This window comes from Dendronephthya gigantea, unplaced genomic scaffold (assembly GCF_004324835.1).
Source record: "Dendronephthya gigantea isolate DGI-Jeju-01 unplaced genomic scaffold, DenGig_1.0 000060F, whole genome shotgun sequence".
NCBI lineage: Eukaryota > Metazoa > Cnidaria > Anthozoa > Malacalcyonacea > Nephtheidae > Dendronephthya > Dendronephthya gigantea.
Genome location: NW_021163070.1, coordinates 378,718 through 393,810, shown reverse-complemented (window position 1 = coordinate 393,810; position 15,093 = coordinate 378,718). Strand labels below are relative to the sequence as shown.

Here is a 15,093-nt window from a genome sequence, read left to right as displayed (position 1 = left end):
TGATATGCTGCCAAGTATAACTTTATAGCAGTGTACCTTAGATCTTTAAAATATGTACCAAATCTGATTCTGAGTGTGCACTTTTGAAATTTAAGCGAAACATTTATGACACAAACTTCTTAAGAAATTTCATAAATAAAGGTGGCTTTTATTAATGAGCGTGCAAATTGACAATAAATCTTAAGAAACCCGTTCCTCGCAATAAGTAAATGGCCGATGCCGTATATTAAGTGTACCTTATCGCACCCTCTGGCTTGCTCTTACAACTTCCTGTGGCCAGACACCTTTACGTTTAATTTTAATCTTCATGTAAAAGCCAGGTGTTGCCCAATGTGTTCGAAATCGAATGTAAGCGATTGTTACTTTTACAATATTGTGCAACTGCATCACTGGGTGAACAAACTGTGTAAGATCTTTCAATAGGAAACCAACTAATTTCCAACCCTGTCCATAATTAATTTGAACACAAATTGCATTGGCGTCGTACGCATTAGTAGGGTCAGCCTTTATACACACATCAACATTTGCTTGTTCATCACCATACATCTTCTCAAAGGCATGCTCGAGGTAATTTTGTCTTTGTTGATTTCCAGTAGCACCCATGACTTTAAAAGGAAGTTCATGTTCAATGTCTTCCTCGTTATCATGGTCCTGTACGACTGCGGCATGGGTTTGCAATATGTCCACCTCGTGGTGCAACTGATGAGAATTTGCATTATGCAAACTTGAGAGAGATGTTAGGAAATCAAAAGAATCTTCATTGTCAGCTAACACTGTAGACCACTCCCATATCACTTTGTATGTAACATCATTTACCATTATGTTGCAGGTGGACAAACAATCAATGGTGGTTGGAAGAGATCTCAATTTTGTAACATCTTCTTCTTTAAAAAGTGCCAAAAAAGACTCACCATTTACATCAATTTCAGCAATGATGAAGTTGATTGTAAGAACTGGGAAGCAAGGGACTGTCCACATCAGGTGTTCACTAGCTTTCAAAACTTTAACCAACTTTCCATTTAATAGAAGTTGGTTGTGTCCTTGTCCACTGTCTACAGTAGTATCTAGGAGTAAAGCAATTATACTGCAATGAACAGTTTGACAACTCTAGTACACAATTTTTCTTACTGTTACATTATTTAATAAATTATTAATAAAAATCATACAATAATTACTTATTAATAATTACCCCTGTTTCCAGCATTTTCTTTTGTAACCAAATTAGTTACTTCAGCTGTGTACTGCTGTTTAACCAAACAGCCCTAGAAAGTCAAAACTTAAAATGAACTTTTATAAATGATATTATGGCATTCAGGTTGATTAGTGAATAAATGTACCTGAAAGCAGAGGGAGAATTAGTAATATTGTTACTGAGAATAGGATGTTTTATTTGTTTGCATAAGTTCAAATTAACCTTTTACAAGCATGCACATAAACAATGAGGTACAATTAGTAGGTAATCAACCCGTGGTGTGATTACAAAAATTACTGTAGTTAAATTTGTCAATAATCGTACCTCACAAGACAAATGATTTTGAGTTAGCTATGTCATTATTATACTGAGGTACTTTGAATGTGGCAGTAAAATAAAGTGTAAAAATATAATTATACTGTACATGTGGAACTGGGTAATTGTTCAGTTTTTGAAGAGTCTCTGGACACACATTCCCAATTGCAATTTGAATTGCATCACAGTTTTCCAATCTGTAAGAAGATACATATATAGGTTATACAGTATTATTACAGTTTTATTAGTCTAGGTATTATTAGTATTATTATGTGTATTGTTAGTTGGTTCAGGTTACTTAAAATACTATGTTTGAGCTAGGCTGGTTATTATGGTAACTACAATGACAAACCCTTACCTGGGCATGCATGTATCTGCAATATCTTTAATGCCTTTAGATAAATGAAGAGGTTTGATAACTTTCTCCTGTGGATCAAACACTGGATGATGTTTGAAAATATTCATACAAAGATGGACACTGTCTTTATAATCATCTGGTACTTTCAGTGATTTAATACCAGTTACCATAGATAGGTTATCTATTATCCAATCAATACCACGAAATCCATATTGACTAATTGCCTTTCTGGATCTCTGAATTCCAATGCCTGGGAGGGACTTTAAGTAATCACAGCCACTTAAAATGCACATTTCCTGAAATCTTTCCAGAGAAAATGGGCAATACTTGAAGTTCATTGATGGCCCAAGATCCTCTGATGTGATTAACGTACCAGTACCATCAGAGGAAATTTTATATATCACCTAGCAACAAAAATGGAAAAAATATATCATTACCACTGACATTATTTATACTAGCTGGTATACATATCATAAACTTCACACTGTACACAGTACTCTGGTTTGCAATATTTAAACAGTTTAGTTATATTTAACAGCCCAATATTCCAACAATCTTGTGTCTTCATTAGGATTGATCTGAGTACTAAGTACTAAAACAATTAAATATCCTATAAAGAAAGAGCAAGGTTGCCATGCATGTAGCAATATTAAGCAAAAAATAAAATTACTACTTTCATACATGTTACAATGTCCTAAAAAGTTATCATGTTAAATTCACTTCTACCTCACTACAGCCATACACAAGCAAATCTGAATCTTCACTACATGCAAAATCAGCATAACCATTTTGCAGCATGAAGGTGATCTGAGCATCAGCTTCAAAGGGGGCAATGATATAGGTAATTTTTCTCCTTCGACACTCCTTAAATAATAAAATGAAACAGATTATAACAAATGAATGAGTAAATGTTTAGAGTATGCTCAAGGGTGTGTCATAAATGACAGATTTAAACAGCTATGGTCCAGTTAATAGTCAATTAATATATTGGAGTGAGATTTCAACATTTCATAGAAGTTTCTTGTCATGCCAGGTATTAATGCTGTGTATAAATGTCAGGTATTAAATAATTATAGCAGGTATACTTCAATGGTGACAGGTATTCATGCCAGGTATTCATACAAGAACCGCTTAAAAAATCTCTGCACTAGAAAACTTCGAAATTCCCCCTGGCCCTCCTGAACAAAAATGCTCTCCTGAACTTACATTAATAAGCCCAGATATCAAATCTTGCCCAACAGAAACACCCATCTTAAAATGCTTCCTGGCTTCATTGTGTAAACCTCTGTTCCATAGCTCTAGTCCGATACGAAGATTTTCGTTGCGAACTCTAAAAATATATTCGATAAATTAGGGTATACAATATAGAGTATATAAAACCTAGTCTCCAGAGTCACAAGTCGTATTTCCACATAATGTACTGTGATTTTTACCTTTCTCTTTCTGTATTTACAACTTTCAGAGGAAATTTTCTTCCGTCGAACACGAGTAGTGGCGTTATATTATGGTCATTCAATATATTTACAAATAATAAACAGGAGTTGATACATCTGCAAGTTGAAAATCAAAACATACATTTATCGAGGATGGCATTTCATACTCAATTTACATAAATTTACATTTATAACGGATTATTTACCTGGTTAAATCTCCTCTTTTAAGCGCAATGTCTTCACAGTGAATACTGATAGATTTGTGAAGCCAGCAGTGAATATCAACCGCAGCGACTTTCCCATAAAACTCTCGAAGATGAATTTTCTTTGATGTTAAAATCGGTAAAAGCCCAGAAATACCCATACCGGTATCTATTTTGTCTTGTCATGTGTTCGTGTCAACGATCAAATGCGTTCTAATGAATTTTTTTTATTTGACCCGATATGCTTTGCGGTCTGTGTCGCACACCACCTGGTTAACCCTTGCATTAACTTCCACCCAAAATCTTTCGATTCTAAGATTCTTCAAAAACGATAAAGTGATAAACCTAAATGACTTTATTCACTTTTCACCCAATAGCTTTGTTTCTTTATTTATGCACTATTATGACTTTGCACAAACAAGAGTAAATACCTGACACGAATAATTATGAAGCCATTGGGCAGAAGTGAATAAATGGGAAAGGCTAATTAAAGGTCTATTACTTTATGATTTGCTTTAATAAATGGGCATGAGGGGTGCATATCTCACATGTCATAAATTTTCTGTGACTGTGAAAAAGAATTAAACACGTAAAATACAAATATGCACGAAATTGATATACCTTCTTGGACTCTGTTTGACGGTGTGGATCTCTTCTTGGATTCCCTCTCAACTGAGCTAAACATTCTTGCCCATATAGAGTAAGGTAAAACTCTTTACCATGGTCTTCTCTGATCTGGTCAAACAAACCCTCTTCTACCACAACTTTCCTGAATGAAATGTATAGTAGTACATTGTTAGTATAGAATAGTAATATATTGTTAGAGATGTGTAATTGTAATTGATTCGGAATTTTTTTAACTTTATTTTTTAAGTTGCCAGAAGATCGTAATTTTTCGTCTAACCTCTCACTAATGTCAGATATTCTAGTCATTCTACTCGTCATGTCTTATATGTCACTGCTAGAAATCCCAAAAGAGCGAGCGGAGGATGATTTGGAGGACGAACTCCAAATGATCGTATGTACTTCGTGGTCTGCAATCAGATAAGTTATTCGCTTGTTTAGAAGGTTAAATGTTAATTTATGTGTTTGAACTACTACCATATGGAGGCATGCAGCACATTCATAAAAAGTACCAGAAAATGTCGTTGTATACTTACGGAATTATCCTTGATTGACATACAAGAATATGCTGGGACGTATCTGGAATAACCATCTATAGAACACACATGCGTGATACCATACATCATCAACTTCTCGTTCTGATCGATATGCAATTTGTGTCCATAATATTCAGCAAAATATGGTAAAGGATTTGTTTGTCTTTCTGTACCACAAAGTCTTTGTTCTTGGTAAAAAGAACTGACTCTTGCAAGTGACTTTCCAATGCGGCTTTGTGATGCAACTGCTTCATCCGCATGGCCAGAAATTGCGGACATGGAATATGCAGATTGCCCTAGCAAATTTGCATATCTGTTCAAATATTATTCGTTTCCAGAACTATAAATCATATTGCGCATTCTTAAATTTTGCAACATTTAAGAAAATCATTGCATCTTTGCAATTTGCCCTAGTTGTTCCTTGTAATTCGTGTCATATTAAAGATCCTGAGGTAATATTTTGCTGGTAAAGGTTTATGTCGGCTCTGCATTTTTATTTTATTTCTACGCTATTACGGTCTTCGTTTTATGTGGTATTCAACCTGATAAATGACCAAAACGTTGTTTTGAAAATGCAGGATGAATACTAATAAAACATTTGGAAATACTATATAAAAATATTAAGATTAACTTGCTCTGCAACAAGCAATTAAGGCAAATTATAATTGACCTACATAAAGGTGTATTTTTAGCGTTTAGTACTGTGCACATTACAGTTTACTATAAACTCACGAAGCTTTATTTTGACACCATATGCAAATTTAGGCGGAAGTAGAATGTTAATTATGTCGGAATTTTCTGGCCATGACTGAAACAGAAACCCCTTCATCATTTATCGCCCATAAACGGGGCCAACCTGTTCGAAAATTATGAACTACAATAAAACTACATGTAAACACGTAGATGTAGTGCTTCTTCAACAGAGATCGACATGCAAACCTACAATTAGCTAAAAAAAAAGGGATATGAACTCCATTTGAACAAGTACGATCGTACTATAGTGGACCAGGAACTGCGTAACCAAGTTTTATTCCTGAACTGCATTGTATTTATAACAAAGGAGAGGACAATGCATTTCCAATCGTTTGCGTTTACTTATATATAGGCTGTATATTATTGATTTGTATATATTATTTGCTGCAAATATATCAAGAATTGCTTGTAACTTGCTTCAAAGGTCAAAAGAAAAAATTCAAACTCCGTCAATCGATGCGGAATATTGCTTAGAATAATTGTGCCGATCAAACAAGTAATGCTAGAGCCTTAGGGGTTTTTTAAAGAGCATCGCCCCCTAACAACAACAACAACAAGTTTAGCATCGATTAGAGGGACCAGTTCCTGGTCCAAAAATTGCAAACGAGACAGATTTCCAGCCCTTTTTAAAGTTAAGGGTTTGTTAAAAACTCCATTGCATGGCAGCCATAGACTGACTAATACAAATCTTTCGACCAATACAGGCGTTGCCCAAAATTGTGCAATCTCAGACCACCAACATAAGGATCAAAATTAAATGCTGGCAATATATATAATTTGCAGCATAAACTTAATTACAAGTTCTGTCTCACTAATAAAACTATGGTTTCTGAGCACATCGACCTATATTGCCCGATTTTACGAAAAACATAAAAATGACGTCAGCAGTCAACCTTGTTCCCAGGGCCTTTTACCTTGATTTTGGGTATAAATATCAAAACCCTTAAATCGCTAAGGAATAAATGAGTCGACTTGATGTTCGTCAGGGGTACTTGTAATATGAAAATTCAATTTTAGCATTTTAGGTGTACAGGTTTACTATATGAGCATTTAGAAATTTGTCATGTGACCCATGCGAAGCCTCTAAACGTGATACACTTTCCCAGTTGATAGTTCCGTAGCCTAATGTCTCTCTCTTCCTGATATGCTTATTTGTAGCATCACAGAATTGAGTATGGAATGTTTATACGGCATATCATAATGAACTGATGAATGTAATTATATAAACAAGACGCCGTTCTGGCGTTAACTCCGGCGCACGTGCCAGTCTTCAATATAGAGTTTCTGAACATAAACAATACAGTTCGCGTATTGTTTCGCATACATATTCGCATTTAGATGCCTTACGAACCTAAATGTTCGATCGCGAAATTCAGAAGCACATCGCAGTATAGAAGTTCAATTGTTCAAAAATGTAAATAAACCGCATGATACATTCGCTTCGTCTTACACTTTGCCTTTGGAATTCGCGCTTATATAGTTGTATTAAATCTTCGATCCTGTGCAAACTACGCGACGTGTCAACACGCCCATACACGACCACATCATCTTGTTAAACGGCGAAATAGCAGCGATATTATTAAAATAGGACCGGGTCTACATGTATTAAATATAATCTTACCCCAATTCAATCTAAACTTAATCGAACAGCATGAAAAGAACGGTTTATTTGTTCCTCTTGGAGGAATTGCCGTATCATGCGAGCGAAATCAAATCGCGCATTGGAAAATTAGCCAAAGCTGTGCACCACAACTCTTGGGAGATAAGACTGGGACGTAGATAAATACGGTCACATACATGTTTTAAATACTAGTATATTTCGCGCCATTACAGACTTGCGACGACGAAAAATAAAAAAAAATAAAAAACAAAACAAAACCGGGGCGAATTTTCAACTCCGTCGCTGCTGACGCCGGAGTAATAATAATTAATACCTGAGGAACTGCTTGTTCGACCAATACATCCAGAGCTGCATCCAAGACAGTTCCCTTTCTCTTTATGCCATGCTCTTGACAGAAACGTTCAATAGTATGAGTACTAGATCCTCTACCATCAGGAAAGCGTTCTTTTAAAAAATCAGAGAGGTCGTGCACTGTATTGTTCCCATTTAACAGAAATGCTTTTACAAAATCGACGCCAATATCTTTCAAAGTGGCCATATTTAATACATTGAAGTGAAGTCACACCTTGGTTTTGCCGCCAATTTGTTATTTAATTTATTTTGCGCATTTTACATTACACACCCCCTGACCTAACAGAGCTGAAACGACTTTGTTTTTTCATTTTTCTGCTTCAGTTCATTCCCTGTAACTTTGAGAAACAAGAAACAAAAATTGGATTCAATTTTCGATTTTTGTCAAGGAATAAAAAACAAGAAACAAAATTCAGATTCAATTTTTGAATTTGACGAAATAAGAAAAACGAAATTTTGATTTGATTTTCTGAATTTCGTTTTTTAATTTCAGAGGAAAACGAATGGCGGAATGGTACACACATTTTTGAAACGCATCAAAATGTTTTACCGGAACCATCATATGCCAGGAAAACCCAAGCATGAAGCAAGCCATGCTTTAATCAACAACGTCACAACGTGTTTTACCACTTCGGAAAAGAAAAGAGTCGGGCCTTTCAAGCGCAATTTATTTTTTTTTAGAATATAATATTTTCCATTTTTCTCCACAATATGGAATAACTGATGAAAGGTATTTCCAAATCGAAAAAATATTGTTGTATCTCTTAGATAGGGGACAAAAAAAAATTTAGATCCAAACTCCATTTTATCCTGGCAATAATGTTTCATTGTTCGCTGTCCCATTTCATTTATGGTGTTGTATCATCTTGAATTTTTTACTTTTCCGAAAAGCATCTGTAACATTTTTTTCAGCATATCAAAGACATTTATATGGACTTTGAAAACACATCAAAATGTTTTACCGGAACCATCACATATCAAGAAATGCCAAGCATGATGCAAGCCATGCTTTAATCAATGCCACGACGTTTTATGCGACTTTAGAAGAGAAAAGAGTCGGTCCTTTCAAGCGCAATTTAATTTTTTGGAGCATAATATTTTCCATTATTCTTCATGATATGGAATAGCTGATGAAAGGTAGTTTCAAATGGAAAAAATATTATTGTATCTCTTAGATAGGGAAAAAAAAAATTTGGATGCAAACTCCATTTTATCCTGGCAATAATGTTTCATTGTTTGCTGTCCCATTCAATTTATGGTGTAGTTTCATCCTAAATATTCTAGTTTTGCGAAAAGCATGTGTAACTTTTGTTTTCAGCATATCAAAGACGATTATACGCACTTTGAAAGGCATCAAAATGTTTTAGCGGAACCATCATATGTCAGGAGAACCCAAGCATGAAGCAAGCCAGGCTTTAATCAACCTCACGACATGTTTTACCACTTCGGAAAAGAAAAGAGTCAAGCCTTTCAAGCGCAATTTGTTTTTTTTTAGAATATAATATTCTCCACTTTTCTCCACGATATGGACGAACTGATACAAGGCATTTTCAAATCGAAAAATTATTATCGTATCTCTTAGATAGGGGACAAAAAAAATTTGGATGCAAACTCCATTTTATCCTGGCAATAATGTTTCAATTGTTCACTGTCCCATTTCATTCAAGGCGTTGTATCGTCTTTAACTTTTTAGTTTTGCGAACATAACAACTGTAACATTTTTTTTTCAGCATATCAAAGACAAATATATATGCACTTCAAGCACATCAAAATGTTTTACCGGAACCATCATATATCAAGAAAAGCCAAGCATGATGAAAGCCATGCTTTAATCAATGCCACGACGTTTTATACGACGTCAGAAGAGAAAAGAGTCAGGCCTTTCAAGCACAATTTATTTTTTTAGAACATCATATTTTTCATTATTCTCCACGATATGGAATAACTTGATGAAAGGTATTTTCAAATCAAAAAAAAAATTATTGCATCTCTTAGATAATGGACAAAAAAAATTTGGATGCAAACTCCATTTTATCCTGGCAATGTTTTGACTTTTGGATCTTTCAGCAGCTCGGACTAAATCTACGGCGCTGTCCAATGTCGGAGTAGTCTACTTCTTACACTTTGATCAAGGATTCCTATCACCAATCGGTCCTGAATTAGCTGACTGGTAAGAGCCCCATAATCACATGTTGCTGCCAATTTTCTAAGTTTTTTCAGGTACTGATACTCTCATTATCCTCTTGTATTGCAGTATTAAACACATAACGTTGGAAAATTGTGTTCTTTTGCGGCTCAAAACAATTTGTTAATGCTTCTAATAAACTATCTGGATCAGTAGGATCTGTAACTTCTAAGTTTTCAGCTATTTGATTCGTTTCTCGACCCAGCACGGTGTATAATGTGGCCAACACTACACTTTTATCTAGTCCCGTAGCTAGTTTATAATTATTCCAACTTTTCTTAAAGTATTTTCAATTATCTGCTAAATTTCCTTTTGTATTCATAGACACAGGCGGCGGTATTTGACTGTAAACAGTTACTGAAGGCATTAGCGGTGTTTGTAAAGTTCCCTCTTCAACTGACATATTTGTATTTCAGCATGAACTATACATAAATGTCTACTTACCTCTTTTCATTGAGTCAATATGGTAAAATCTTGTTTCGTGGCAACTATCCCAAACGGCAAAGTGTTGCACTGTCGGCTTGATTTCTTTATCAATTCCTTGGCCAACTTAGCATATATACTGATATACTGTGTTCAATGTGATTCAGTTTACACCTGACACCCAGGGCCGTAGCTAGCCTGTTATAGTTGGGGGGGTGTGAAACGAAAATTTCCGAATTGCGTAATTTTTTCCGAATGCCAGAAATGAATAATTACCTAGACTGTACTATTTTTTACAGCTTTGCCTCGTTTTCGTTTGGCTAGTTTCGCGCACAATAAGCACCAGAAGGAAATGTTTGTAATATAAGCATAAGATCACAGAGAAATACCTTCGTGCACGAAACTTCTATCACGGTTTTATGCTAAAACAGGCAAAAGCAGACACGAGACCATTGGGGCAAGAGAAGGTCAATGAATTAATAAAAACAAAAAAGAAGGCACAAAATAGACAATTTTTACTGAAACGATATTACAATTAACAGTGAACTGGGTGTACTGAGTATCCAAAGTTCCAAACATCACTCAGTGTATCAAATTATCTGTCATTCTAATGAAATATATAGAGAGTTTATTAGAAAGTTTGTGAGATGATATATGTTTATATATCATTTAAAATAGATCAATAAATTGTCTACAAATCAATTCGTTGGTTGGCCTTCTTTAGCCACTTCTCTACTAAATTGCCCAAGACGATGCTATCTGTAAAATCTTTTTCACTGCGCAACAAAATTAGATCTTGCAATCGATTATCAGACATGGAATTCCGCAAAGCAGTTTTTACTTCCTTTAGTTTGCTGAATGTTCTTTCATTCTGAGCCACAGTCACTGGGGCTGTCAATGCAAGTCTGTAAGCTCGATTGGTCAAAGGGAAAATGTGTTTTCGTTTTTCAGCTTCTGCTGCAGCATCTGCCAGTGATTGGATAGGCTTTGTGTCTTGCTCGTTGCTCACTACATTCACAAAAATTTCGAATTCGGCAACAAATGCAGCTTGGTCAGGTGCTTGTTGCGGGAAGAGACTAAGGAGCTGTTTCACATCTCTCTCATTATGATTAGGGATCAACGGTGGTTGGAGGACAATGGAAAGAGCTTTCACCTTCTCTAAACTGGCATTGATATTCTCCTTGTACTGCCGTATTAAAATATCAAGGACTTCTTTGAACTCCCTGTCATAAAAATATATCATAGAACTATGAGTGGCCGATTCTGGGTTTTCATCTAAACGGCGAGGTTGCCTACGTGGTCGATGCAATTTCGCAAATTCAGCAGCAGCATCAACATCTTTTCCCGACAACATGTCAACTGAAGCCTGAATTTGATTTGCAATTCCTTCGTCATCATTTCTTATATCTTCCAAAGACTTCACAGTGCCATTCAATTATTCCAGTGCATCAATAATATTTAATTCTTCCTTCTGGAGCGATTCCGTCAGGATATTCGTTTTCCAGAGAATAATCCTCATGAACATCAAACTGACCACAAAGTCGACGCGGAGAACTTTAGCCAACAAACCAGTCGCAGCAGCTTTACCTTTCGCGTCAACGGAATCTGTATTTGATATCTTCATTAATACCTCAATCACGGCTTCATAAGATATCCACATCGCTCTAAGAGATTCTGCCCATGCTGTCCATCTCGTACCAGAAAGATTCCTTAACTTCAGTGAGTTTTCAACCCTTTTCAAGTTCATCGTGCAAAATAGCATACCGCTTTGTACTGCCAGAGAAGAAGGCGTAAGTGGCTTGAAGGATGTCAAACAGCTCGGAAACAATTGGGCTAGCTTTGCAAGCATGTTCATTGACTGTATTTGAACGATGACCTTGACATGGTATGTACGGTACTTCTCTTCCGAGTAACCTAGAGACGACTGCCTGTGCGCCATTGTATTGTCCCGACATGCTGTTTGTAAAATCGTACGATTGGAAAGCGATGTATTCGTTATTTAATCCATTTCGATCAACTGATTGAATAGTAGCGGTAGCTTGTCCTTCTCCAGTTTTATCGCGGACTTCTTTCAGGTCAAGAAGACGTTCGCGCACAGCTCCGTCGTGGTCAACGTATCGGCAAACAACGCTCATCTGGTCTTTGTGGCTAACGTCAGGCGTTGTGTCTGCCATTATTGAGAAAACCTCGACGTCTTTGATATCTTTCGTTATTTTGTCCTTTACTTCCAGAGCAAGTAGGGAAAGGAACTCGTTCTGCGACTGTGGACTGGTGTAGGTAACTTTGTACGCTCTATTGTGTTTCTCATCCATCCATCGTTTTAAATTTGGGCAATGCCTTGACATAAGGGAAAGAAGCTGGGAAAAATTACTATTGGCGTCCGATTGCGAGCCTCGAAAAGATATACCCTGCCTTGCCATTGTGCGACAAAGATAAAAAATTAGCTTTATAATAGCTCGGTTATTTTCCTTATCTTCTTCCAACTGAACTGCCTTGGCGCGAACCTCCTGGTCAAGTAACGCCTCGATGTGAGAATTGCCACTCATGAAATGGACATAATCAAGAAATGCTCTGTTGTGTGCTTTTGACGAGAAATGTTCTGAAAGTTTTCCAGGTTTTCCTGCACCTCTGCTTTTCATCTTGTCCCATCTTCTCACTCCATTGGATGACCAATTTTGTGTCGCACGTTCTCGATGTACACCTTTTGGGAACATCTGGCAAATGAAGCAAAAAGCGGCATCCTTCTGAATACTGTATTCTATGAACGGATACTGGGAAAACCAAACTGCCGTGAAACGATTTTGTTTGCTGTTTGAAGCAATATCTTCGTTTCGGGGATAATTGAAAAGCTTAGGTTGCTGAGGACCAATTTCAGATAAGAACATCCTCTGTTGCTTTGTCGTAATCAATGGTCTAAGTCCTGGATCTCTCGAGACCGGTTCGGGTAAATCATATTCAGCAACGGGGATTTCTCTTTCTTCGTATTTTGTGAGAGCCAAGTCTGCACTCTCTTCAAGCCTGATAGCTATATCTTTACATAGTAAGTAAGTAAGTAAGTAAAAACTTTATTTGACTACGCTAACCCCTACAGCATACGCTGGTTTCCAAGAGGGGCGTAGGTTAAAAAATGTTACAAATAATTAGCTTACAACAGAGATTACAGATATAAACGAAAAGTTACAATTACACATTACACTCACATCTACTAATTACAAATTATTAATTAACACATATATTACTAAATTAGTTTAGTCTACTGGCCAGGTGTCGCACACTTGAGTTAAATAGATTAAATGATTGTATATTTCTTACTTCATCTGGAAGGCTATTCCACAACTTTGCTCCTCTATAACTAAGACTTTTCTTAAGATATTCTGTCTTAGGTTTAGGCAATTGGAGCTGCGTGGTAGAACCTCGTAGATTATAATGCTGAGAGGAAGGCATCTTATGAAAAAGATCGGTTAATTGCTTGGGTGCTATTTCATGAGTTATTTTATACATGAGACTTGCTGAAAATTGAATTCTACGTTCTTTCAAAGTAGTCCATTTTAGTTCATTTAACGCAAGTTCAGATTGGCTGTGTTCATTTTTACGACCTGTAATCACTCTAGCAGCCCTATTTTGTAATTTTATAAGATTTAAGGATAATTTGTTAACAGAGAGCCACCGCTTGACGTTAGCAAGGTCACAATTGATGGCCACTTCTACATCAGAAATTGATTTACCAGAAACAGTTAGGGTCGTATCGTCTGCAAACATTCTTGTTGATGAATACTGCAAACTGTTAGGTAAATCATTTATATAGATTAGGAATAGAAGCGGACCAAGAATTGAGCCTTGAGGAATTCCACATGTAACAGTATTTTTATGAGAAATTACCCCATTTACAGAGCACATTTGGGTTCTGTTTGCTAGGTAGGATTTTAGAAGGTTTAAGGCTGGCTTTTCTAAGCCATATAAACCAAGTTTCTTCAATAATATATCATGATTTATCGTGTCGAAAGCCTTTTGTAGATCAAGGAATACCGCAATATTAAAAAGACTGCGATCCATATTTACGAACCATTCGCTCGTACTGTCTAAAAGAGCAGACGCTGTAGAATGAAACTGCCTGAAACCAAATTGGTGATGGGATAACAAGTTATTTGCCACAAGATAATCATATAATTGTTCATATAATACTTTTTCGAAAATTTTACTTACAATAGGTAGAATAGATATAGGCCGATAATTGTTTAACAGATTTCGAGGACCTTTCTTATATAAAGGCGTAATTCTCGCTGCTTTCCATTCAGACGGAACGGACTCATTGCTAATTGCCATATTGAAAATATTCAAAGAATTTGTAATTACTGGGGACGCAATACGAATAATTTTAGCTGGAATTTTATCAATTCCGGTAGATTTACGGGGATTTAAAGACAAAAGAAGTCTGTATACTTTGGATTCTGACACTGCTTGAAACTTAAGGCTGCTTGTTGTTTTATTAGTCATATAGTCAGCAAAATTTTCGTCACAATTTTCGACAGTTGTGGCAATATCTGGACCGATATTTGTGAAGTAATCATTAAAACATTCTGCTAACTCAGTTGGATCAGATATTTATCCGTTTTGAGTTTTGATAGAGTTTATTTCAGAGAATTTCTGATTTCGGTTTAAAATTTTATTGACAGTTTTCCAAGCTTGCTTTGGATCATGTTTCACTTTATCAAATTGTACTTTATAATAAGCTGTTTTTGTTTTTCGCAATGTATCAGTTACTTGATTTCTGGACAATTTGTATGCATTCCAGTAGTTATTCGATTTATATCTTATTGCAAAGAGTTTAAGACGATCTCGTTCTCTAATTTGTCTTTTAATTGAATTGGTTAGCCAAGGGACACTTGGTTTATTTTTAACTCTTTTCTCTGTTATTGGAGCATGTTTATCTAATACAGTCATAAAAAGCGTTTTCCATTTATCCCACATCTTATTCACGCAGGATTGATTATCTATCAATTCCCATTCTTGGCTTCGCAAGTCAGTTAGAAAATTTTCGGTATTAAAATATTTTAAATTTCGAAACTCAACTTTCTTGTGGCATTTTTGTTTACAAAACA

At 35.9% G+C, this 15,093-nt stretch overlaps 1 protein-coding gene across 1 annotated transcript; it reads right to left on the bottom strand.

Moving 5' to 3' along the window:
* Nucleotides 1–11,721: 11,721 nt before the first annotated feature.
* LOC114530139 lies at nucleotides 11,722–12,168 on the bottom strand. Its single transcript, XM_028551724.1, has one exon. The coding sequence runs from the start codon at nucleotides 12,166–12,168 to the stop codon at nucleotides 11,722–11,724; it is 447 nt and encodes a 148-aa protein (XP_028407525.1).
* Nucleotides 12,169–15,093: the final 2,925 nt, after the last annotated feature.